The sequence below is a fragment of the Cavia porcellus genome, unplaced genomic scaffold (assembly GCF_034190915.1).
Source record: "Cavia porcellus strain 051 isolate PalLab524CR breed Dunkin Hartley unplaced genomic scaffold, mCavPor4.1 scaffold_17, whole genome shotgun sequence".
NCBI classification, from domain to species: domain Eukaryota; kingdom Metazoa; phylum Chordata; class Mammalia; order Rodentia; family Caviidae; genus Cavia; species Cavia porcellus.
This window is the reverse complement of record NW_026947500.1, coordinates 73097568-73121451: the sequence shown is the minus strand read 5'-3', so window position 1 is coordinate 73121451 and position 23884 is coordinate 73097568. Positions and strand designations below refer to the sequence as shown.

Sequence of the window (23884 nt, the reverse complement as noted above, 5' to 3'; positions counted from 1 at the left end):
GTCCTGAGTTCTGTCCTGCTACCCAGAAAAAGGCCTGGGAAAGACCTCAGCGCACAAAGCGCTGGGTTCCATCCCCAGACAGAGAGGGCTGGGCCCGGGGTCCTCGGGGCAAGTGACACGATGCCTCTGCCTCAGTTTCCCCGTCTGCGAACGGGGGTGCGGCTCCAAGCTATCCCGCCGCCCCCTTGGTCCGTGCGAGCCTGTGAGGTGCCCGCGTTCCACAGAGCTGCAAGGCTGTCGTGATGATACTGAGAGCCGAGGCTCAGGAAGCTGAGCTCCGGACCGGAGGCCGGGGGTCCCCGCGAAGGAAGGGGCCTGCAGGGTGCTCTGCGCAGACACCCCGCCTGCTCAGCTCCCGCCCTGGGTACCAGAGCCAGGGCAGGTCTAGGTTTATCTTAGGAAACTTTCACCTTGGTGTCCAGGGGACTCCTTGCACTCACGTGTCTGGCTGGGTCTTGGGCCGTAAGAGCTTTGGGGCCACTTCCTGTGACCCCAGGACCCGTTCTTGTGCAGGCTTTGACAGTGGTGACAGTCAGGTCCTGGGAGAGGTGGGCTGCTTGGCTTCAGACCCTGGATTGTAGGGCGTGGTGGCTCACATGTGATTCCGGCACTCGGGAGGCTGAGGCAGGAGGGTCGCTGCGAGTTCACGGCCACCGTGGGCCACACAGCGAGTTCAGGGCCAGCCCGAGCCACATAGGGAGACCCTGTCTCAAAAAGGACAAAAAGCAGAACCAAACCAAAACAACCCAAGAAATCAGACATTTTCCTCGCACAGTTCTGGGGCTGGAGGGCTGACGTCAGGGAGCGGGCAGGGCTGCCTCCGCGGAGACCCCGGCTGATGTGCGCCCCAGCCGCGGCGCCTGTGGGGTCCTGGGCCGGGCAGGCGTCGCCCATCGCCGTCCCTGGAGCGCCCCGAGCGGCTCCCGGAGTTGTTTCAGCACCGAGGACAGCGGCGCGGGCCGGGTGGGCGCTGGGCGGCCGGGCTTGGCTTCCAGCTGGCCTCCAAGCGTGCGGCTGCCGGGCAGGGAGGGGACGGGCGCAGAGCCGCAGGCTGTGAGCCCAGCACTCGGGAGGCCGAGGCAGGAGGGTCGCTGCGCGTTCGAGATCGGCCTGCGCTGCACAGAGAGACCCCGCTCAAAAAGACAAACAAAACCAAAACTTAGGGAGACCGCGTCTCTGAATACAACACGCAGCCCTGGGGGCGCGCTTGGGGTTCCGCAAAGGAAGTGGAGGAGGCGGGGCGGGAGGAACAGGCCCCAGAGCCGTGGACGTTGTATCTGTTCACCCCAAAGGGCTAAACCAGACCCCGCAGAGAGCTCCGATGAGCCCCCAGCCCGGGGGTGGCTTTGTTCCTCCGCTTGTTTTCCAGGCCGCCTGGAATTCAAGGTCTTCCCGCCTCTTCCTCTTCCGGTGGTAATTTTTGTTGTGCTAAAATACAGGCAGCGGGAAACTGACCAGTTTGACTTTTTTTGTGTGCTGAAGATTGAGCCTGAGGATTGACACTCAGCTCCATCCCCAGCTGTTTTAAAAATTTTGAAATAAGGCCTTGCTCCGTTGCTCAGTGACACAGGCTGAGCTCACACTTGGGATCCTCCTGCCTCCGCCGCCCGGAGTGCTGGCATCGGAGGTGTGCTCCACGACACTGGGTCAGCTCCACCCCAGCCTCTGTCCCCAACAACCCTTGACTCCTGTCCTGTCCCCAGCCTGGCACCACACTCCTTCCTGTCTCGGTGGCTCTGATGACACTGGGATGTCCTGGGAGTGGGACCCTCAGAGCGTGTCCTCCTGTGTGTGGCTCAGTTCCCTGAGCAGCACGGCCTCAAGGTCCATCTTTAACGTGGCACCATCAAGACACTGTTGCTTTTCCTGGCAGTGTAATATTTCAGTGGGTGGGACGCGATGTGCACCCCATCCTGCTGTGGGCAGGCTGTCAGGGGTTGTGCTGCCGTGACATGTCTGTCCAGGCTTCCCCTTAACCCCTCTTCTTCCACACTCCAGGCTGTGCCTTCCTGACCTACTGTGCCAGGGATTCCGCCATCAAAGCTCAGACTGCCCTGCACGAGCAGAAGACCTTGCCCGGGGTGAGTCCTGCATAGCATGGCTGGGACGAGGGGATACAGGGGTTACTCTGGCTTGGGGCCACGCCCTTCCTGGAATTGGTTTCAGACTCCATGTGCCTGCCTCTGGCCTCAGAGAGATACAGGGAGTGGTGAGGTGAACACTCAGCCTGCTGTGCTGTGTTGTACACTTTGCAGCAGGGTGGCTGTGTATGGTTGTTCAGGTTGTATACTGCACGAGCGTACCAGGCCCCGAGTGCGAGTGTATGTGTCATTGGATGGAGACCTAAAGGATGAGGAAATATTAACAGGCAGGGACAATACTGTGCAAAGGTACTGGGGCAGGACAGAGCTCAGCTCATTGCAGCTGCAGCAGGGAGACCGTGTGGCCTGACCAGAGGGAGCCAGAGGCAGAGGAGGAGGAGGGCAGGCAGGGGTGCATTTTCTGGGGACATGAGATTCACGTTGGGTTTGTTTCAGCTCTCAACAAGCAACCAAATCTCAGTTGTGGGCTGGACCCCATTGGGAAGAATGAAACGCCCCTCTCTGGGGTGCACTGTGGCTTACTGACGCGTGCCCAGGTCCCCTCTGTCCTCGCCGTGTGGCCGGGGGCCAGCGCCCTAACCTCTCTGGTCCTCACGCTGGGAGCGGGTCACAGGGCAGGGTGGGTGGACGCTGCAGAGGAGGGAGTCCCAGAGGGCACGGCGGAGGGGGTGGACTGGAGAACCAAACAGAAGTGACCTGTCCGTGCCTGTGCTGGTCCTTGTGTAATAAAGCACCCCAGGCTGGAGGTCTGGAGAGGTTTATCAGGCTCATGGCCATGGGGGGGGGTCAAGGGCATGATACTGACATCAGCCCCCTCTGGAGAGGACCCGCAGGGACACGTCACCACACAGCGAGAGGGACGGGCACAGCGGGGCGCGACGCTGGGGACAGACCGGGGAGCCCCTCTCCATTTGTTTATCTATGTATTTTTTTCTTTCTGGCACTGGAATTGAGCCCAGGGCCTTCCCTGACCTACATCTCCAGCCCTTTTTTTTTTTTTTTTTTTTTTTTTTTGGTCTTTTTCGTTTTTATCGGTACCTGGGATCGAACTCACGATTGCCTGCTTTCAAGGCAGGCACTTATACCGCTGAGCTAAACCCCCAGCCCCTCTCCAGCCCATTTTTAAACAATTTTTTTGTTATGAGACAAGGACTCACAGTCTTGCTAAGTTGCCCAGACTGGACTGGAACTTGGCTTCTTCCTGCCTCAGCCTCCCTGAGTGCTGACATGACAGGTGCGAGGCGCCAAGCAAGGTTCCCATCCTGTTTAGGACTCTTCCTCCCCATTGGTGAGAACTGTTAGTACCCGGAGGCCACGCCCCACGGACCTGCCCGCCTCCATCTAAGCCCCGCCTCCCTCTAAGCCCCGCCTCACCCAGGCCCCGCCTCCCTCTAAGCCCCGCCTCCCTCTAAGTCCCGCCTCACCTAGACCCCTCCTCCAAGTCCCACCTCCCAAAGCCCCGCCTCCCTCTAAGCCCCGCCTCTTAAAGATCCCACCGCCTCCCAATAGGACAGCCCTGAGGACCACTCTTCTGGCCCTTGGGAGACACACCTTGTGCAGTCCCTTCCAGACAGGACAGGGAAAGGCATCTCGGGGACAGGGAGCAGCACGGAGAAGGAATATAGCGCCCCAACTCCACCCTTCCCTGGGTGTCTCCGCGCCCTGCCACGGCTGTTGAAAGGCGGCCTCCACAGGGCTGCATGGGGTGCACATACGGGGAGCCTGGCCCCCCCTGGCGCCGGGACCCCGAGGTGACGGAGAAGGAAGCCCCTCACCTTGTGCCCAGCCTCAGAATGACACACTGGTCACCTCTCCCATGGGCTGTGGAGAAGGGGAAGGGTGGAGAGGAGAATCCGGAGCTGGCGGGGCATCAGGTGGGGTCCCGGGTCAGGCAGCCACGCTGCAGAGCGGGCGTCGGGACCTGCGTGACTCACCCCACGCCTGTGCGGTGGCCGGGCCCGTGAGCTTTTCCACGCTCCGCAGCTGGGAGGCCGCTCCTGTGAGGCGCCCGATCCTGTCGGTCCTGCCCTTCCTCTCATGCACCTGCCAGCCGTCCCCCCACATCCTCTGCCCGTCTCCCCGTCTTCCCATCTCCTCACCCACCCACACATCCTCTCAGCCGCCAGGCCCTCCCTTCAGGGTCTGTGCACAGAGAGCCACTCGGCCACCTGGGTGTGGTGGCTATCAGAGCAAGGACCCGGGAGGAGCTGTTCCAGACAGGGCAGCTGGGACAGGGAGGGACGGAACCCTGTGCTTCCTGTGGGAAGGGCGATGCCGCTGCTCAGCTGTGCAAAGGCCCTGGGGCAGGATGGTGCCTGAGGTATCTGCGGATCCCGGAGGCCAAGGGAGCAGGACAGAGCAGGACGCCGGTGTGGGCAGCGTGGGTTTATTCTGGGGGTGACTCCAGAGTCGTGGGAGGGTGACGCTCAGAGGGGCAATCTGACTTGATTTACTTTTTGGTTTCCTTTTCTTCAGTCTTGGGGGTGAACCCTGCACTCAGCCCGGTCCCAGTTCATATTTTTATTTTGGCCAGGGTCTCCCTGAGTTCCGAAGCTGCCCAGGCTGGGCCCCCGTGTATAACCCTCCTGCCTCAGCCTCCCGGAGTGCTGGGATGATGGGCGTGCGCCACCATGTCTGGCTCCGTCCCCTGCTGTCCTTGCGTCGCCCCTCCCAGGGCCTCTCCTCCCGTCCCCTACACTCCTTCCTCTGCTCAGGCGCCCCTCGGGGGCCGGGGTTTGCCCGACACCAAGGGAGGGAGCCTCGGGGGCGACGAGAGACCCAGCGGCAGGGGCTCCAGTGCGTGTGGGCAGGGCTTAGCCAGGCCAGTCTCGGGGGTACCCCAATCCTAAATGCCGACAGGAGACCCTGCTCGGGGGACTGAGGAGCAGAGAACCTTCTAGAACGGTGCCAGCTAAAAGAAATGTCACCCTAGCAGTAGGGCGAGGGGGTGCACACCGTCATCCCAGCTCCCTGGGAGGCTGAGGCAGGAGGATCGCAAGTTTGAGCCTAGCCGAGGCCCGTTAGCAACTTAGTGACTTGGGAAGCAGAGGTGCATGCTTTTTCATCGCTGCATAGTACTCTGCAGCACGAGCGTGCACTTTATTGAATCTGTGCATGGAAAATGTTTGAGTTTTTTCCAGTCTTTGCTGCGCTGAACGGAAATATTATGACGTGGTTTTGGTGGGCAAATGTTGAGTTTCTGCCGAGGGATCCCTTAGACTATTGGGAACTGCAGTACCAGGATATTCACTGTGCATAGCTGACGTTTTCCTCATGAGTAAAAGATGGAGTGCGACCTTCAGTGTGGAGGCTGGGGAATGCTGGGGTGGATGTCTGGGCGCTCCATTCTGTGCTCCCCCAGATATATCAGGGCTTCACCCCTGGCAGAGAAGGCCTTCCCTCCCGGTCATGCACTGCGCATGCCCAGCAGGGAAGGGGCGGAGCCAGGCGTCCGGAGCCGTCAGCCCACTTCCCGCCTCCTCGGCTCTGGGGTGGGCACCGGGACTGGCACTTCCGTCTTTCTAATTCTGTCAACCACGCGGGCCAGGGCCGGGTGGTGGCGAACACCTGTGATCCCAGCACTGGGGAGGCTGAGGCAGGAGGATCGCTAGCTGTGTGTTCAAGGCAGCCTGGGCTCCATAGCATGACGGTGTTTCAAAAATCAAAACCAAACCAACGAGACCCCCACCGGAGGGAGCCCTGTGTGTCTTCCGCACCTCCAAGTCCTAAGCTGGGCAATTTCAGGGGGCTCTGAGGGGGCCGCTCCCAGGAAGCCGGTTCCCTGGCTGCACAACTTGGTCTTCTCATGTTTTCAACACGCTCTTCGCCCCGGGCGATGGGGGAGCTTTGGTTTCTCAGGAGCCTGGAAACCACGTACGTCAGTCCATTTCCGTTTCATTTGCGCCAAGCTCCTCTGCAATCCCTCCTTCCCAAACTCCTACTCCTACTTTAAAACCCACTGCAGATGTTCCATGCTCAGCAAAGCAGCAGGGTAACTTTTGCTTCGTGCCTGTCCTCTGCCCCAACTCCCGACCCCCATGTGGAAGGGTCAGTGTCTGAACTCTGTCTCGCCTCTGTCTACTGTGGGGGATCCTCAGAAGACTCATATGGGGGCACACCGGAGAGGCTGCTAAAGGAAAGGGAGGGAGGGATACAGAGATGGGGACCAGCGGAGAGGGGCTGAGGAGAGGCAGATGGAGAGAGCAGCGGAAGGAGGTGGGCAGGGCCAGATGGGCGGGCAGGGGCGGCGGGAGGTGGGGTGCGGGGAGACCCTCCGCCTGGCGCCTCCTCCCGGCCGGCGTGTGCGCGCCCGTGCGCCCGGGCGGCGGCACGTGGATGCCAGCCTGGTGCTGCGCGGCCGGCCGGTGGGTAAGGCGGGCGCGGGGCGGGCCCCGAGGGGGCGGGAGGGGAGGGGGGTCCCCGCCGGCTTCCCCGGGCCACACCGGGCGCGCTCCTCGGTCCCCGCTGGCCCGGGCTGGGGGAAGGAAGGGGTCCGGCCTCAGAGGCCGAGCAGGCCGGGCAGGGCCCGAGGGCTGGGCAGCAGGAACCCCAAGCTCTGCGGCCAGTGCGGACGGACGGACGGACGGAGGGCCGGGGGATGGGGTGGATTCTGTCCCTCGTGTCCGCCCCTCGCCGCCTCCCCCCATCCTCCCTCCCTCGGCTCATCCATCTCTAAAAGATTATATTTAAATATCTCTTTTATGCAAGGCAGGAGCCGGGCTCGCCCCTAAGAGGCGGTTTCCATGGCAACAACAATTGCCAGCTTCCGTGTGGTGAATCAGCGTTGCCATGGCAACCCCATCCTCCTCTGCCCAAGGTGCTGGGGAGGGAGGAGGTGAGGGCCAGCAGAGCGGGAGGGGCGGGTGGGAGCGCGGGAGGCTAGAGCTGGGGGTCCCCCCTCCGTCCCCCTCTTCTTCTTCTGGCCACCCCGGTCCCAGAAGCTTTCTGGGCCGGTCCGGTCGGAATCAGCTGCCCTCCGGCCTCCAGGGCGCCGGGGTGTGGTACCCTGGTTGCCAGGAGCCGGGGTGTGTAGGGGGCGGCGGGCCGGGCGCTGCCGGCTGGGTGGGGGAAGGGAGAGGTGTTGGGGTGTTGCCTGGGTGGGGGTCAGGGTCCCTGGAGGGCGTGGCTGGTGACTGCAGGTTGGGCCGAGCAAGGCTGGCTTCCAGCGGAGGTAACCCCGAGTGTGTCTGGGACCCGCACTCAGGAAGGAGGCGGGGACCGGAAGGGGGGACTCAGGAGGGGAGGGCTGGGGGGGTCCGGCGAGGGACCCCAGGCTGAGGGTCTGGAACAGGACCCAGAGGCAAGAGTTTGGGGTTCCCAGATGGGGAACGGGGTGTGCTCTGGGCAGCCGCCTACCCGCCCACCGTTAGCTGGGACATCCTGTCCATCCGTTGGGTGGGATGCCGTCTCGGGGGACCCCCCGGGATGAGTGGATGTCGGGGGACCTGTTCTGCAGTGACCTCGCCCGGGAGGGTCTGAGACAAATGCCTGTGCCAGGCACTAGTGGTATCTCTGCCTGCCACTTCCTGTGGCCTGTTCAGCCCTGATTTCCCCGCATGCCCTGCCCCGTGTGGACCTTACTGTCCATAGGGAGGAGGAGACAGAAAATGATGTTGACACTTTAAACCCTGAGGAAGAAGCAAGGCAGGGTTAGGGTTACGGTTAGGCTGGGTCTTTTGAGCTGGGTTTTGAAGGATGCAGAGGAGTTCAGAAGCTCTATGCTGGCAGGATTCTGTCCCAGGACTGCATAAAGCAGTCTGTTCTCAGCCCCATTGGCTCATATTGGGACTGTGTATGTGGGAGGGTTATTTTCACTGTTTTCAGGGCCTGGAGGAATTCTGAGCAGTGGTTCCTGATGGTTCTCTAGCTCTGCTGGGAGCTGCCTAAACATAGCTGGCTTGGGTGTATCAGTTAGCTGCTGCCACGTAACAAGCTGTCTTGGTCATTTTATCTGCTCTTGGTTCTATGGTGGGCTGATGTCATTCAGGTTCATCTAGACAGTTCCACGGGCCTCTCCTGAGGGTGGGTGTCACTCAGGAGTTCATCTGTGTCCAATTGTCAGTCCCGACAGGTCAAGAAGGCAAGAGACAGGCTCTGAGTTCACTTCACCACCTCGCTGCCACCTCATTCTGTTTGTCAGAAAAAGTCCAATGGTCGGGTCCAATGCCAGGTTTCAGTTCTTGATGGCAGGAACTGCAAAGTCACTTGACCTATAGGACACTGGAGGAATTGGGCCGTCTTCAGAATCTGTTTCGTTTAGGGAGAACAAGGAGACTTCCAAAAAGAAAGGATAATTGTCATTGGGTTTTGAAGGTTAACTAAGAGTTTTCCAGACACGCCCCACCCTTTAGGTGGGATCATGCATGTGCTGGTTTGACTGGGGTGTTAGGAGCTGCTGACGCCGTGGGGTGGGGTGAGCAGGGGTGTGGGGCAGAGCCCAGGCAAAGGCCCTGCCCGTGCCTGCTCCCACGGGCCCAAGCTTCATTCTTCCTCCTCTCTCCCCACAGATGGCGCGGCCAATCCAGGTGAAGCCTGCAGACAGCGAGAGCCGCGGAGGTAGTTGTCATCTGTCTGCGGCCACTGGACAGGGGGGTGGCGGAGGGAGGGGACAGGGACAGTGGCGGAAGCTGGGCTGGTGCGCATGGAGGCTGGGCCGAGCCCCAGTGTGAGGCGTGCCCTTGGAGGTGTGGGGGGACGCTGGGCTGTCTTCGGTGGGATCCAGGACTGGTCGTTCTTGGACATTTTCACATTTTCTCTCAGTCTTGAGGAAAGGAGAACTGAAGGGGTGTGATGGGCAGGGCTGTTAGGACCCCAGCGTATGTATAGGAGCCGGGTAAAAGGCATGTGGGTTAGGAAACCCTTTCACACTCTCCCAGCCGCCAGAGCGGAACAGTGAGGGTCTCCAGCTTTCCTCTCCTCCCACATCGGGTCCTCTCTCCTCTTGGCTTTCTGTGTCTGCTTCCTTTTCTCTGCCTCGTCTCTGCCTCTCCCACCCCCGCCGTGGGTCTCTCTCCCTGGCGCTCATTAGCTCCGCTTCCGCCCTGCTCCTTCCCACCTCCACCGGTGAGTGACAGCTGCCGGGACGGTTTCCATAGTAACGATTCTCGCCAGCCCTGGGAGAGGAAGCCGCCTTCTCGCAGATTGCCAGGGACTTGGCTGTGCAGCCCCGAGGGGCGGCGCCGGGGGGCGGGGACTCGGCTGAGGTGGCGTCTCCGCCCACAGGGGACCGGAAGCTGTTCGTAGGCATGCTCAACAAGCAGCAGTCCGAGGAGGATGTGCTGCGGCTGTTCCAGCCCTTCGGGGTCATCGACGAATGCACTGTGCTCAGGGGCCCTGACGGCAGCAGCAAAGGTGACGGTGGAGGGGCGGGGCCTGGGCCGTGAGGGGCGGGACCAGGACGGCGCTGGGCGGGGCCGGGCGGCGCTGGGAGGGGCCAGGGGTGGGCCTGGCTGGGGGCGTGTCCGAGGGGCGGGCAGGGTCTGTAGGGAGAGCTGTCAGTGGTTGGGGCCGTTGGGGGCGGAGCCTTTCCAAGGGGCGTGGTTATTTGTGGGTGGGGACTGACGGTGGGCAGGGCCAGAAGGAAGGCGAGAGGCGTCCGGGAACTGGGGGGCTCTGGCGGGGCTGGATCTGCTGATCAGGGCGCAGACCTGATTCTCCCTGGGTCCCACGAGATCCTTCCTGGTGTGGGGGGCCCTTCATCCCAGAATCCCTTGCGGCCGTGAGCTCCAGGATTATTCGTCTACCCGGAATCTGCCAGCCTGTCTCTGAGTGTCCGTCTGGGTCTTCCTGTCTTCTGTGTCCTGCAGTCTGTCTCCTTGAGTCCTGTCTCTGCCCCAGTCTTACCCTCCTAGGACTGAAGAGGCCCAGTGCCCTCAATGGGCCTGACCTTTATTTATTTATTCATTTATTTTTGTTTTTTTTTTGCTCTTCACAGGGTCTCTGTGCAGTCCAGGCTGGCCTTGAGCTCACTGTGTAGCCCAGGCTGGTCTCAAACTCACAACGACCCTCCTGCCTCAGCCTCCCGAGTGCTGGGATGACAGGTGTGAGCCGCCACGACGGCTTATTTTTGTTAAAAAGACAAGGTTTCATTCTGGACTTCAGGCTAGCCTTGAACTCACAGCGACCCTCCTGCCTCAGCCTTCCAGGCACTTAGATTACGGTCATGCACCAGCACCCGGCCCTGCTTGGGCCTGACTTCTGGGTACCTAACCCACACACCTTGGAGTCCTCCTGTCTCACTCCACACACAGTACTTTGTAGTGTGCTGGCACCGCTCTAATGCCAGGTCATTTGGCCACCGCCGCGGCTGCCCAGGTTAGCCAGGAGACTGTGTTTGGGGAGGGTCAGCGGCTGTGCCCTGCAGGCTTGGTTCCTGGCTGTCCCGCAGAACTCTTCTGTGTCTGGTGGCCTCTGGTCGCACATCCATCTGATGTTGCCTGTGTGACCATCCGGGTCCCTCTTGGTACAGTGATTTGTGACCCGCTGTGTGACTGCCCCAGGACTGTGTCTCCGCGACCCTCTGGGGGGCCTGTTGTCAGGCTTTCTGCCTGCCTGGTTACACTGTCCGGCCTGTGTGGAGTCCTGGCGGGTCGTGGCTAGGGGATGCCTGGGTGCTCACTTGTCCTAAGGGATGGGTGCCTCCGTGAAGCTCCTCGACTGGCCCTGTCCACTCGAGTGTGTCTGCAGATGGCCAGACAGCTACCAACTCTGCTGGCCTGGGTGACCATCTCGCCGACTGACCCTCCGTCTGCCGGGCGCCCGCTCGCCCGTCCCCCCCGCCCTCCGCCCCTGTCCCTCACGCCCTGTCCTTGTCCTGGTGCAGGCTGTGCCTTTGTCAAGTTCTCTTCCCACACGGAGGCGCAGGCGGCGATCCACGCCCTGCACGGCAGCCAGACCATGCCGGTGAGTGGGAGCCACTCGGGCGGTGGCGCGGGGCAGGGCCCGGAGTGGGGGACATGGCCAGGCAGGCCGCAGGGTGCATCGGGATGACCTGCCTGAAGCCAGAGACGCCCCTTTCCTCAAGCCTCAAATCCAGGGTGTTGACCGGGGCCACCTGTCACCTGCCGGCACCTCCCCGTTTGCACTGTGGCCCTACCTCCCCAAGGGTGTGCCCTGGGACAGCTTTGGGACCCTGGAGTCCTGGCAATCTCCTTCCCTTCTCTCCCGTGCGGCTTCCCGCCGTCCCACAGGGAGCGTCTTCCAGCCTGGTGGTCAAGTTTGCAGACACGGATAAGGAGCGGACCCTCCGGCGCATGCAGCAGATGGTGGGCCAGCTGGGCATCCTGACGCCGTCCCTCGCCCTGCCCTTCAGCCCCTACAGTGCCTACGCCCAGGCTGTGAGTGACCAGGGCTCCGCGGCCTGCACTGGGGACCCGACTCCTCTCACCCCACCCATCCCCTGCCAGGGCTTCAGCCGCTTTGTCTTCTTGGATTCTGTTCCTCCACCGAGCCCCGCTGGGACAGGCAGAGTGTTGGGCTCAGCCACCAGGTCCAGGTGGAGCCTCCACACCGACCTGAGGTCAAACGCAGTTGGGTTGGAGCCCCTAACCAGGCTGCGCCCTGGCTGTGGACTGAATCCTAGGCTCAAACTGAGACTGAGCTTAGATTTAGATTCTGGCCAGTTCTGAGCTGGACCTCCAAATTCAGGCTAACCCCAAATGGAGATCGGATCTGGCGGAATCCTGCTTCACACTGAGCTTCAATTTCTAACTGAGCCCTGAGCCTTAAAAGTAGACTGAACCCTGGTCTTGGACCAGATCTCAGGTTTTGGTCGGTGTTTTTATTTTTTGGTGTCGGAATCGAACTGAGGGCCTCACACTTGCTAGGCAGGCATTTATGCTGCTGAGCTCAATCCCTGGCAGGACCTGTTTTTAACTGAGCCCTGAACTGACGCCCCACACCCACACCTCCTGTTCCTGGGGACCCACAGCCTCTGAGCTCCTCGACGCCCTTTCCTTCCCAGCTCATGCAGCAGCAGACGACGGTCCTGTCCACCTCGGGCAGCTACCTGAGCCCCGGCGTGGCCTTCTCCCCCTGCCACATCCAGCAGATCGGCGCGGTCAGCCTTAACGGGCTGCCCGCCACACCCGTCGCTCCTGCGTCAGGTGAGCAGCTGCCAGGGGCCCGAGGACGGCTGGGCAGGCCCCACGCAGCGGCCAGGCCTGCTGACCGCTTCCCGTCCACAGGGCTGCATTCACCCCCGCTGCTGGGCACCACCGCCGTGCCCGGCCTCGTGGCGCCCATCACCAATGGCTTCGCCGGTGTTGTGCCCTTCCCAGGCGGGCACCCTGCCCTGGAGACCGTGTATGCCAACGGCCTGGTGCCCTACCCAGGTAACTGCGGTGGTCCCTGAGTGCCCACACCCTGGCGCTGGCACCAGATGGGCCTCACTTTGGCCTGTCTGAGGCCAGTGCAGTCCGTCATGTCCCGAGACTGCTCTGACAGTGCTGCCAGCCTGCAGGTGTGGACCTCACCTGTGACAAAGCTCGTCACCACTGAGCTTAATTATTCATCCCTGGTACTGGAGAAGGCATCAGACCCTCCACTCCCCGCTCATGCAGTAACTATTAACCGGGCACTGATGCGAGCTGTTCCCTGCCCTGTTGGGTCAGATGGGCACCCCATTTTTCTCCTCCCTATACTGGGATTTTTAGGAAGAGAGTGTCTTTTTTTTTTTTTTTAATGGGTGCCAGGGATCGAACTCACGATGCCTGCTTGCAAGGCAGGTGCTTATGCTGCTGAGCTAAATCCCCAGCTATACTGGGATTTTTAGGACAGACATCTTCCAAAGCCTTCAGTGAACTCAGTCATTTCTACTATGGAAGAGAAGTTTGGTTTTAACTTTTTATATTTTGGATGCCACGACATAGTGTCAGAGCTAGGACAGTGACCCTGGAGTGGTAACATTCACTCAGATTTCATTCCCGATTTTGCCGTGTCATTGGCAGCACGTGTGTCTGTGTTTCTACAACTGTCTGCAACTGTCACACTCAAGATACAAATGTAGCCAGGCGTAGTGGGGCCAGCCTGTGATCCCAGGACTCTCGGAGGCTGAGGCAGGAAGATCTCAGGTTCAAGCCTAGCACGGGCAATTGAGTGATCAGGGAGACCCTGTCTCAGAATAAAAAAATGAAACAACACAGGTGATGTAGTTCAGCGCAAAGGCCCGGGGTTCAATGCCCAGGGCCTGCCCTCAAAGATAGAAACCTTTCCTCACCCCAGCCACCCTTCAATGGCGTTTACAGGTCGTATTTCTCCTCGCATTCTGCAGCTTTGATGGCCTGGGCAACGTCCCCTCCTCTTTCCTTTTCCCCTGATGGCCATGGGGACCCCCGGGGGAAATCAGTGTGCAGCTGGCAGAAGGACGAAGGGTTGGGGGGGCTAAGGGTTCCCGTGGGAAATGAGGATCAGGATAGGGACAGGTGGGGTCCGAGAAGTCTCAGCGACCCCTTGTAAGTGGCTTCACCCGCCCTGAGTCGCACGTTTTTCCCCTATAAAATTCTGGGTCCTCTGGGATAGGATTTGGACGGGTAAAGCTGGGCGACACGTTTGTGGGTTCACACTCTGGTTGTCATGGGTGGGGTGGACCGAAGACTTCTGCCGCCCCCGCCCCACCCAGCTCCTCTGTCTACCCCGCAGCTCAGAGCCCCACAGTGGCCGAGACGCTCCATCCTGCCTTCTCCGGAGTCCAGCAGTACACAGGTACCCGGCCTGCTGCCCCGCCCAGCCGTCAATCTTCCTGATGGCCCCGCCCAGCCGTCAATCTTCCTGGTGGCCCCGCCCACTCGACACATTCCCCTGCTGAGCGCGCAACACCCAAAACTGAGCCTGACTCTGAAGGGCTGGCCCCACCCTAGTCCCCACCTCTGTGTTCCCTGCTCCGCAGTCTGTTGGGGGAGGCGGCCTTTACTTCTGGCCCTGCCCCAATCCCAGTCTTGGCCCCGCCTCTTTCTCCCTTTCCAGCCTTGGCCCCGCCTCTTAATCCTTCCTCCAGTCTGGGCCCCGCCTCCCTTCCCTTCAGCCCCGCCCCTCCCCGCCTCTAGCCCCGGCCCCGCCTCTTTCTCATCGCTCCCCCTCCTTGGCCCCGCCTCTCTGCTCTCGCCGTCAGCGTTGGCCCCGCCTTCCACGCACGCCCCTCATCTTGATTGATGGGGCCTCTGACGAAGCCCCACCCACTCTGGTACTCCTGAGCCCTGGCCTGGGCCAGCCCTCTGTTGTGGCCCAGCCCCTCAGGTTTTCCGCCCGATCCCTCTAATTTAGGGTCCCGAGCCTTGAACCACAGCCCCACCGCACCCCCCGTCTTCCGCGTGCCCTTGGCCGGGCCTCTCGCTGTAGCCCCGCCCCGCCCGGTTGGCATGGCCCCGCCCTTTCCGGCCTTGGCCCCGCCCTCCCGTTGGTTTCTCAAGCCCCGCCCCTCAGCCGTGGCCCCCGCCCTCCCTCGGCCCCGCCCCAACCCGTGGCCACGCCCCGCCTCACGCCCCGCCCGGCGCGCTGTCTGTCGGTCTCCGCAGCCATGTACCCCACCGCGGCCATCACGCCCATCGCGCACAGTGTCCCTCAGCCGCCGCCCCTCCTGCAGCAGCAGCAGCGTGAAGGTGAGGGGACCGCGACCTCCCGGGGCCAGCCCCGCCCTGACCTCCGCCTGCGACCCCGCCCAGCGGCTGCCTTCCCGGGTGGCCTCGGGCCACGCAGTCGCCCCTCTGAGCCTCAGTTTCCCCTGCCCGGGATGCTGGGAGCCGCGCCCGCCCCGACCCCTGCGGATAGCGGGGCTTCTTCCAGCCCCCTCTGGAAGCCTGGGGTTCGCTGCAGTTTTGGCGGGAAACTTCCGGAAGTTGGGACAAATCGTGCGTGACGAGGTCACTGGGGCAAACTGAGGCCTCTCCACGGAGGGAGGGAGGGAGGACTTAGATTGTGGATTGTGACGGTCGAGGTTCACCTTCATCCACTTCTGACATGATGGTCACACAACCAGCCCGTGCCTCAGTTTCCCCGGCCCGACCTGGGCCAGGAGGTGGTCCTGGGGTGTGAGCAGTGGCTTTTCCTGGCCGCGGGGAGTCCGTCCCCAGATCCATCTATGTGTGGGTGTGGGGTGCCCCGGGGGAAGGGGCCAGCCGGAGAAGCCAGGCCACCCACGGTAAGGGGGCACTGCCTTCCCTGGGCTGCCCCTCTGTCGGGGGTCACAGGGTGTCCCCTGGAGGCTCTGCACTAACGCCCCCAGCGTCGTGACAGTTTGCATAACTCAGTATCCCACCAAGCATGGCGGGCAGCCTGTCATCCCAGCCCTCGGGAGGCTGAGGCAGGAGGGTCATTCCAAGTTTGAGACCCGCCTGGGCTACGAGGTGAGCTCAAGGCCAGCCTGGACTGCATAGCCAGACCCCGTCTCAAAGCAAGCCTCAGTGGAGAGCAGGCCTGAGTGGGAAGGCGGGGCTCGGCCGCGTGCCATCTCAGGGTTTTCTTTGGGGGCTTACTTGTTGCCAAAGGGGGCTACACTTCCTTGGGGGCACATGTTTCAGGGTGGTCTTTAGAGGTGAGACTGTCAACCGCAGATTTGGGGGGCTGTTTATGGGTTGGGATCATCGGGTTTTTAATGCTGTTACTGTGTTATTTATAGTTTTTGTATTAGCCATCTACTGGTGATTATTTGAATTTGACAGTGGTTTTGAGGGTTAAGTGTGACCATTTTTAAAGGACAGTTACTTCTGGTCTGTATGTTGCATCACTATTTAATTACGGTTTCACAGGCTTCGGGACTGGATTTTTTTTTTTTTTTAATGTTTTTGAAACAGGGTCTCGCCGTGCAGTCCAGGCTGGCCTTGAGGTCACTCTGTATCCCAGGCTGGCCTCAAACTTTTGTTTTTTTTCCTTTTTAGGAGTTGTGGAGATAAGACAGGGTCTCACTGTGTGATTCAGGCTGGCCTTTGTAGCTTGGGTTGACCTCAGACTCACGGAGATCCTCCTGCCTCAGTCTTCTGAGTGCTGAGCTCACAAGCATGTGCCACCCCGACCCAGCTCTAGACAGTGACACTTTTCTAAGTGACCGTTTTATCATAGGACGATTCTAGACTTGCATGATGAATACAGAGAGTCCACAAGTCTGTTTTCCTCTGGTATTTTCTCTGACTTTTATAACTGAGCTGGAGTCTGTGGTTCTAGACATGGATTTGCCCGGCAGTTTGAGGTCATCTGTGGGTTTGGGATTATCCCGGGGGTGGAGCGGAGGGTTTAGCTGGGCGCTGGTGAGTGTTGCCAGTCACAGGGCCTGAGGATTAGCGGCACATGGACAGTACCGGATCAGAAGGCGGGGGTGCAGCCCCACCTGCTTCCCACCCGCGCCCCTGCCAGGAGCTGGAAGCCAGTCCCCCCACTTCCGTTGGCCATCAGGAGGAGGCCCGCACCGCACCCCTCCCGGGGGTCCGCCGCCTCTCCTTGGGGGCTTTATGTCTTTCTCTCCCCTACCTGCAGGTCCCGAAGGCTGTAACCTGTTTATCTACCACCTCCCCCAGGAGTTTGGAGACATGGAGCTGACGCAGATGTTCCTGCCCTTCGGCAATATCATCTCCTCCAAGGTCTTTATGGATCGGGCTACCAACCAGAGCAAGTGTTTCGGTGAGTGCTCAGAGCGTGCAAGTGCTGAGCGCCTGCTGTATACCCGGGAGTTCCCATACAACCTCTCAGAGACCTCGTGTATTCCACGCGCAGGGCCCTGGCATTTCTGGGAGGATGAGGGGAGTTTAAAGATGAAAGCCTCCAAGGTTCTGAGACTCATTCTCCCACACCAGATAAGGAGTGAGCTCCCTGTCCCCAAAGGCATGCAAGGCCTGGCGTGTCAGCACAGAGCCAGGGCTGCTGCTGTGGGTCCTCTGGCAAGGCCGCCTGCCCCCCCAGGACCCCACAAGCAGCGGACTCCCCCGGCACCCAGCATCGCGATCCACCCCACTCTCTGCAGGATTCGTGAGCTTTGACAACCCGGCCAGCGCGCAGACCGCCATCCAGGCCATGAACGGCTTCCAGATCGGCATGAAGAGACTTAAAGTGCAGCTGAAGCGGCCCAAAGACCTGGGACACCCCTACTGACCACACCACAGCCGCCCCGAGGCTGCGGACCTGGCCCAGGTGAGCCGCCAGGCGGCCCCACTTCCCGCCCAGCCCTGGTCTTGTCCAAACCCCAGCCCAGCCCTCGCTTATTGGCCAAACCTTCCCTGGGTTTGGTTGGGTTGGCAGGGACGGAGCTGGATGAAGACACCCCAATAACTGTGGTCAGGGCTGGAAAGGAGGCTGGGTGGGGGTGGGGAGGTGGGGGAGAAGCTGGGGTTCCCCATCGAGGGTGGCGAGGCAAATCCTTCCTGGAGAAGGTTTTGAGGGATGAATAGGAGTTCACTGGAAAAAGCAGGTTTGGCCTGGGGTACAGGGTGCATTGGGGAGGGGCTGCTTCAGTCCTGTGACTCCTGTCCTCACCCAAAAGTCCCTAAACCAGAGGGGGGAAATGTTCAATGTGCACCCCAGACCCCACCCCTAAGGTTGGACTCAAAAATGCCAAGCTGGAGCCTAGGACATGGGGAAGGCCCTTGGTGGCCCCGGTCCCTGTCCTCTGTCCCCAGTTTCCTCTAGTGTCATCCGTCCCCATGGGGTTGGCCCTTCACACCAAACACCCCAAACCTCCGAGTTTATTTTGCCGTCAGAACAAAGAACTGTATCGCGCTCCTTTGGGGACCGAGAGCCGGACCCCCAGTCGCGTCTGTGAAATGGGCTCCCGGGAGCTGCGGGCCAGCTGGGTCCCCAGCCGAGCCCAGGACCCGCCCCGGAAGGAAGGACTCTGGTTTATGTGTTTTCTTCTTCCTTTTCCTGAGTTTAAACATCACCGTTGCTGTCACAGGCGAGGGCCCGGCCTGGAGCCGCCTGGAGGGCCTGGTGGCCGCGGGACGGTGCCTGGCGGAGGCCGCCAACCCAGGCCACCTGCGCTGCCCGCTCCTGAGCCCCCCGTGTGTGCCGGGCACCCACCCAGCACTGGGGGCTCCGTCTTGAGCAGACTGAACAGGACACAGCAGGGGCCGAGGTGACCCCCGGGGCGCCCGTCACCAAGTCGGGGCGAGCCAGAGAGGGCGACAGCTTGGGTCCCGAAGGCCTGCCAAGCCGGGTATGGGGTTGCGGGGTCGACCTCGGAACCCGGGATTTTGCTCTTTTTTTTTTTTTAAATCTAGGGGGCCGCAGGACCCCAGCCAGGCGGGCACAGGGGCTGGGGCGGGAGGGTGGCCTGTGACCCCCACGGACGCCGGTGGGGTGCTGTCACCCCGGAAGGCTGTCCCCTTCCACCCTGCCCAGGACTGTCCGTGAGCCACAGCTGGGTTCTGACACCAGCCCTCCACCCCTGTGTCCCCTCCCCCTGTCTCCCATTCACCCCAAAATGTCCCCAAAAATGTGAAGCACTCAGAATCCAGCGGGGCGCTCCGAGGTCTCCGGGTAGAGGGGACGGGGTCTCCCCCGTCGGCCGAGGGAGTCACACACTGCCACCCCCTCCACTTGGGGACGTCGCCTCCCTGTCCCCCTCCGCCCGACTTGGGGGCCAGCCTTGGTGACCCCTGACTCCCCCAGAGCCCGGAGACGCCTGTGTTTGCAGTGGAGATCTTGGGGCGGGCTTCTCTGATTTCCCGACATCCGAGTGGGTGACCCTGAGCTGGTCACTTTGGGGACACAAGGCTGGGCGGCCCGGTGACCCCGGCGGGGCAGCAGGCCAGGACGTGCCGTCGTTACCTCTGGGGACACGCGGCCTCCCTGCCCCTGTCCGCCCGTCCCGGGCCTCCGCCTGCGCCAGGCCGCACCGAGGCGTCCACTCCAGCCCTCAAGTCACAGCCTTACTCGAGTGACCAGTAGCCCTTAGCTTTCTGTCGGGGCGGCCGGGGGTGGCACCCCGCCCTCACTGTCCCCTCCCTCGGGCAGGCAGCCCGCGTCCCTGCCGTCGAATCACCAGCCTCCAATTAAGGTCTTGTAACCAAGATGGCCCGGACTGCCCCGGCCCGGGGGACGCGGACCGAGGAGGGGACCTCTTCACCTCTGCAGACTTGGCTGCTGCTGAGGGTTGGGTTTCTCCGAGCAGTGTACAGACGAAAAAACAAAATAGCAGGCAGGGGAGAGAATCACGTGGCAATGACTCTTTGTTTCCTAGCTGGGGTGGGGGGAGGGGGGCCGGGGTGGGGGTGGGGGGCACCCCCTGTTTAGCTGCCCGACCGACCGCGGACCCCCCCCAACACCTGGAAAAAGCACAGCGTCCGGCGAGACACTGGACAACTCTTCCTACGCTCTGAGAAGACGGGAGAGGACAAAATCGAAAACATACACACACAAGAAAAAGGAAAAATGCAAAAAAGAAAAAAAAAGTTCGTTTTTGTTGCTACCAAAAAAAAAAAAAGTGTTGACTGACCCAGAAAAGAGACAAATGGAAAATGACACACTGCAAAAAAGAAAAACAAACAAAAAGAGAAAAAAAAATTGTTCAAGCGACTTCTGCGCCTCCGGAGTTGGGTAATTGTCCCAGACGCCGCTCCCGCGTCCCCGTTCCCGTCCTCTCCGTGTGCCAAGGTGGCCTCGCCCAGGGCCCCCCGCTCCATGTTTACCGGCTGTAAATACCATTTTTTATACGCCACGTCGAGGACTGTGATTTGTACGATGTAGTTTATTTCTGCTACGAGCAACTTCACAAACTGACTTTTGGAGCGCGAGCCCCTCCCCCGCGCGCAGGCCCGACGGCGAGGCAGGAGGGAGGGAGCGGAAGGGCCGAGCGGCTTCGGGGTGGCTTGGTCCGGATTTTGTGTCAGAGATTTGCCTGCCTCGTCCGTTGTTCAGGTGACAGAGGGGGAAGGGGCTGCTCCGCGTCCCAAACGCCTCTCTTTGGTCTGAAAAAAAAAAAAACCTAAAAATTTATTTAATAAAAGTTTTACTTGCTATGGGCGGCTCTTACCGTGTTGACCTCGAGGCTCAAGGCCAAATATGTTGGACTCCCCGCGGCATCCCAGCTGGAGGGGCGCTGGGGGCACCCGGGTTAGCGGGAGCGGCGGGCCATAGTCCCAAGCAGGCCGTGTAAGATCCCTGTACCTGGGACTGTCTGATTAGCCTGGAAGCTGGAGAAATATCATGGTTGGCTTCGATTTTTTTTCCCCCCTTTGGAAAAAAGAGGTATGCACATTGGTTTATTCACTCAACAAACAGGTATGCAGGTTTGTTTATTCACCTAACAAACACTGGACACAGACAGTGCTGCTTACCAGGGCACAGCAGGGGGCTGCAAAGGCAGCTGGTCTCTGCCCTCCTCGTGGGGAAGACATTGTGCCAAGAATCATAATACTGTTTGGAAAAATACAGACCTAACGTTCACAAAACATTGACATTACCAGTGTAGCCAGTGTTTAGTTTGATTTTCTTTTTCTTTTTTTTAAATTTTGTTTCTTGTTTTTTGTGTTTGGACACGGTCTCACCGTGTAGTCCAGGCTGCCTCAGATTTGCAGTGATCCTCCTGCCTCAGCCTGCGCCCTGCTGCTGGGATTACAGGCATGTGTGCTAACACCCCCTGCTGGCCGTTTTGCCAAAGTGCCATATTCTCATCTCAAAAACGCAACCTCTTTTACAGCTGGGGAAACTGAGGCTCACAGATATGATGCGGGGCTGAGCTGGGAAGAGGGTTGGGGAGATTAATTTTTGCTGCCTGGAAGGGTTTTCTGGGTGGAAGGGTCCACCGCAGGGAGAGGCTTAGTGGTCCTTGATGTCTGGGAGTGGAGTCATGGGCTGGGAAGTCTGGGTGGAGAGGGCACTGAGCTTCTAGACTGGGCAAATCTGGACCAACCTGACGGCGATAGAGAGCCATAGTCGGGTTCAGATGCTGGGAAGAGTCCCGGGCTGAACTCCAGGACGCTGGGTGGGATGCCAGCCAGGAGGGTCGGCAGGCAGACTGACCTGATCAGGTGAACGCACCGGGGTCCCGTCCCTGGCGCTGCACAGTGTCGGCCTGAGAATGGCCATCCGTGCCCAGAGAGGGCAAGTCCACAGGGTGTGGACTTCATTGTGGGCCTAGAGGCTAAAAGCCACCGTGTTAGACTGAGAGGCAGGGTCCCCGGTGTCGGCGAGCAATCTGAGCTTTTCAGTGTTAATCCACGGCCGTCGTGTGTACCTGAAATGTACCAATAAAATCTAACTGAAGTGGAAAAAAAAACAAACAAAAAAATGTTATTTGGTATTAAAAAAAAATACTGCCTCCTTCAAACAAGAATTCCAGCTCTAGGAGTTTTTGCAATCGTGAATAAAGCAACACTCTGAGAGGCTGAAGCAGGAGGATCACCGGCTGGTGTCCAGTCTGGGCAGCTTAGCAATTTAGCAAGGCTCTGCCTCAAAATAAAAACTAAAAACGATTGGGCTGTGTGTGTAGCTCAGGGTGAAGGCCTTGGGTTCCGTCCCCAGGACAAAAAGAAAAAAATGCTGGGCGTGGTGGTGGTGCTCTCGGGAGGCCGAGGCAGGAGGATCGCGGCGAGTTCATACAGAGTGCGAGACCCTGTGGATTCGGCTCAGTGACAGAAAGCTTGTCTAGTAAGCGGAAGGCCCTGGGTTGAGTCCTCAACACTCAAACATTTAATAGGAAAAAAAAATCCACCGCACTTCAAATTTAGAACCCTTAAAACAGCCATCCGCTTTGGGAAGTCACTTTCCCGAGGACGCGCCCAAAGCTACCAGCAGAGGGCAGCGGAGAGCCACGCCGGGGGCCTCGGCTGGAAATGGTCGCGTTCGCAGAGCGTGGCTGCAGTGGCGGGCGCTGCGCGGGGATTTGGGGAGCTAGGGGTTAGTCCCGGGATTTACTAGAACATGCAAAAGCCACCCCGGCCAAACTCTGCAGCTGGACACTGCAGAGTGTCCGCTGCCGCCCCCTCCTCCTCCACCCTCCCGGGAGCGCCTCCTGCCTCGGCCTTGCAGAGAATGCGCCACCTAGAAATACTGTACAGGTCAAAATTAATGAACGGGCCCTAATAGGAGTCATGGGCACCACTCCCAGGACTCGAGCGTCAGTCAGCGTTTGTTAAGCGTCTACCGTGTGCGATTGCGTGGCTTGGGGACACTAGGGGACTCTGCTGACCACGCCCCCACGGGCTCCGCCCCTCCCCAGCCTCCTTCCCCACCGGAGTACCTTCCCTCCGCCCAGCTCCGCCCAGTCCCCGCCTCCTCTCTTTCCAGAGCCTATGGGAGCTAGGCAGACGAGGATTATCTACATAGTCGTAATCCACAAGCCAATCAGAGTCTAGGTGAGTGTGACGTCACAATGATGTCGCTTGCGATCCTTAAAGACGCAGTAACCTCTCCAAGGAAGGCAGGTTGGAAACGTTTCCCTGATTTGCCCTGGAGTTGGGAATAGTGGGCTCCGGGCCCAGGACCAGGGCACCGTGCAGCATGGAGGGCGCATAGGGACCATCAACCACAGGTCAGCCTGTGGGGACACGGACCTTTTGGTCTCCCCCTCCCTCTCCGGTGGTCCAGCCCCATCACCGCCCACTTGGACTGTCTCCTGGCCTCTGCCCTGGTCGTCTGTCTCACTGTCACAGAATCTGCACAGACGACGTCCCTGGACCTATCTGTGTGTCCCGATGGGGAACTGGGGCAAGATGAGCGAGGCGAGTTCTGCACTCTGGTGACACTTTCCAAGGCAAGGGGCGTTGGGCCAGGGCTTCGGGGGGTCTCGCTGTGCAGCTCAAGCTGGCCTTGACCTTGAGCCCAGGCTGGTCTCCAACTCACAGCGATCCTCCTGCCTCGGCCTCCCGAGCGCTGGGACTGATTACAGGCGTGCGCCACCAGGCCCGCTGGCGATTGTTATTGGAAATGAAAACTCAGTTTTGCCAGCACCGTTTAATTGTTTCCTCCTGTCATCACAGAATTGCCTTTGTCAAATAATAATCATAATAACACTTGGGGTACGGTTCTGTAATCCCTGCACTCGGGAGGCTGAGGCAAGAGGGTTTCTGTGATTGTTGGCCCCGCCTGGGTGGGTTTTCTAGTGGACTCTGTATTCTGTTTCACTGGTAGCCAGGTCGTGCTCTGGCCAACGCCAAGGGTTTGCAGAAGCTGATTTCGGACTCCAGCCCTGCAATCTGAGATGCACCTTCCACCCCGCCGGGAAATCAGCCGGGTGCAAAGGAACGAACGAACAGGCGGAAAGTTTACCCACAAGCCGAGCGGCTGCCTGGTCTGCACGCGCCCTGCCGGCTCCCAACCTGCCCAAGTTCTCAGACTCTTCATCAGTTAGAGCAAGTCTCGGCGTCAGAGACCCAAGTGTTTGTAATTAATGCGGCCGATTGGTGCGTTTTCAGTGCACTAATGATCTGAGTCCGCCCAGGGAAGGTGTGCCGGGCGCTGTACCTTGATCGGTGCCCCTCCGCTCGAAGGCGTCGCTTCCGTGCTTTCTCTTTTCATGTTTTTCTTTCCCTTTCTTTCTCCCTCTTCCCTCTCCAGCTCCCCTTCCCATTTGAATGTTGTTTTTTTCCCCAATTTTACAATATCTGTTATTCAGTTTGGTCCCTATTTACGTTGTTCCACAGCAGATAAACAACGCAGTATTTACACCTGTGGGTCCACGTAAGCGTACAGACTCAAGGTGCCTCCATTGCCTCAAGATTAGCCTTCTTTATGGCTGAGTAGTACTCCACCGTGTAAACATACCACATGTTTTATGTCCATTCCTCAGTCAGTGTGTATTTAGGCTGTTTCCCAGATCTGGCCATTACAAACTGTGCTGCTATAAACACGGGTGCATGTGTCAC

The 23884-nt window shown here is 59.9% G+C and overlaps 1 protein-coding gene across 20 annotated transcripts in view; it reads left to right on the top strand.

Annotated features, from left to right (window-relative positions):
• The window catches only part of Celf5 (CUGBP Elav-like family member 5), a 28934-nt gene extending 8896 nt beyond the window's left edge, over nt 1-20038 (top strand). For 4 of the 20 annotated variants that reach the window (XM_063228850.1, XM_063228861.1, XM_063228864.1 and 1 more), the window contains exons 2-12: nt 1999-2081; nt 8609-8660; nt 9324-9452; nt 10924-11003; nt 11291-11437; nt 12064-12205; nt 12287-12433; nt 13740-13802; nt 14612-14695; nt 16563-16706; nt 17047-20038. In XM_063228850.1, the coding sequence (XP_063084920.1) occupies nt 1999-2081; nt 8609-8660; nt 9324-9452; nt 10924-11003; nt 11291-11437; nt 12064-12205; nt 12287-12433; nt 13740-13802; nt 14612-14695; nt 16563-16706; nt 17047-17174 (1199 nt within the window). In that variant the 3' untranslated portion in view covers nt 17175-20038. Of the gene's footprint in view, nt 1-1998; nt 2082-6370; nt 6471-6809; nt 6937-7002; nt 7127-8608; nt 8661-9323; nt 9453-10923; nt 11004-11290; nt 11438-12063; nt 12206-12286; nt 12434-13739; nt 13803-14611; nt 14696-16562; nt 16707-17046 lie in introns of those variants that run through there. The other 16 variants (XM_063228851.1, XM_063228866.1, XM_063228858.1 and 13 more) reach the window with 16 other exon arrangements.
• Nucleotides 20039-23884: the final 3846 nt, after the last annotated feature.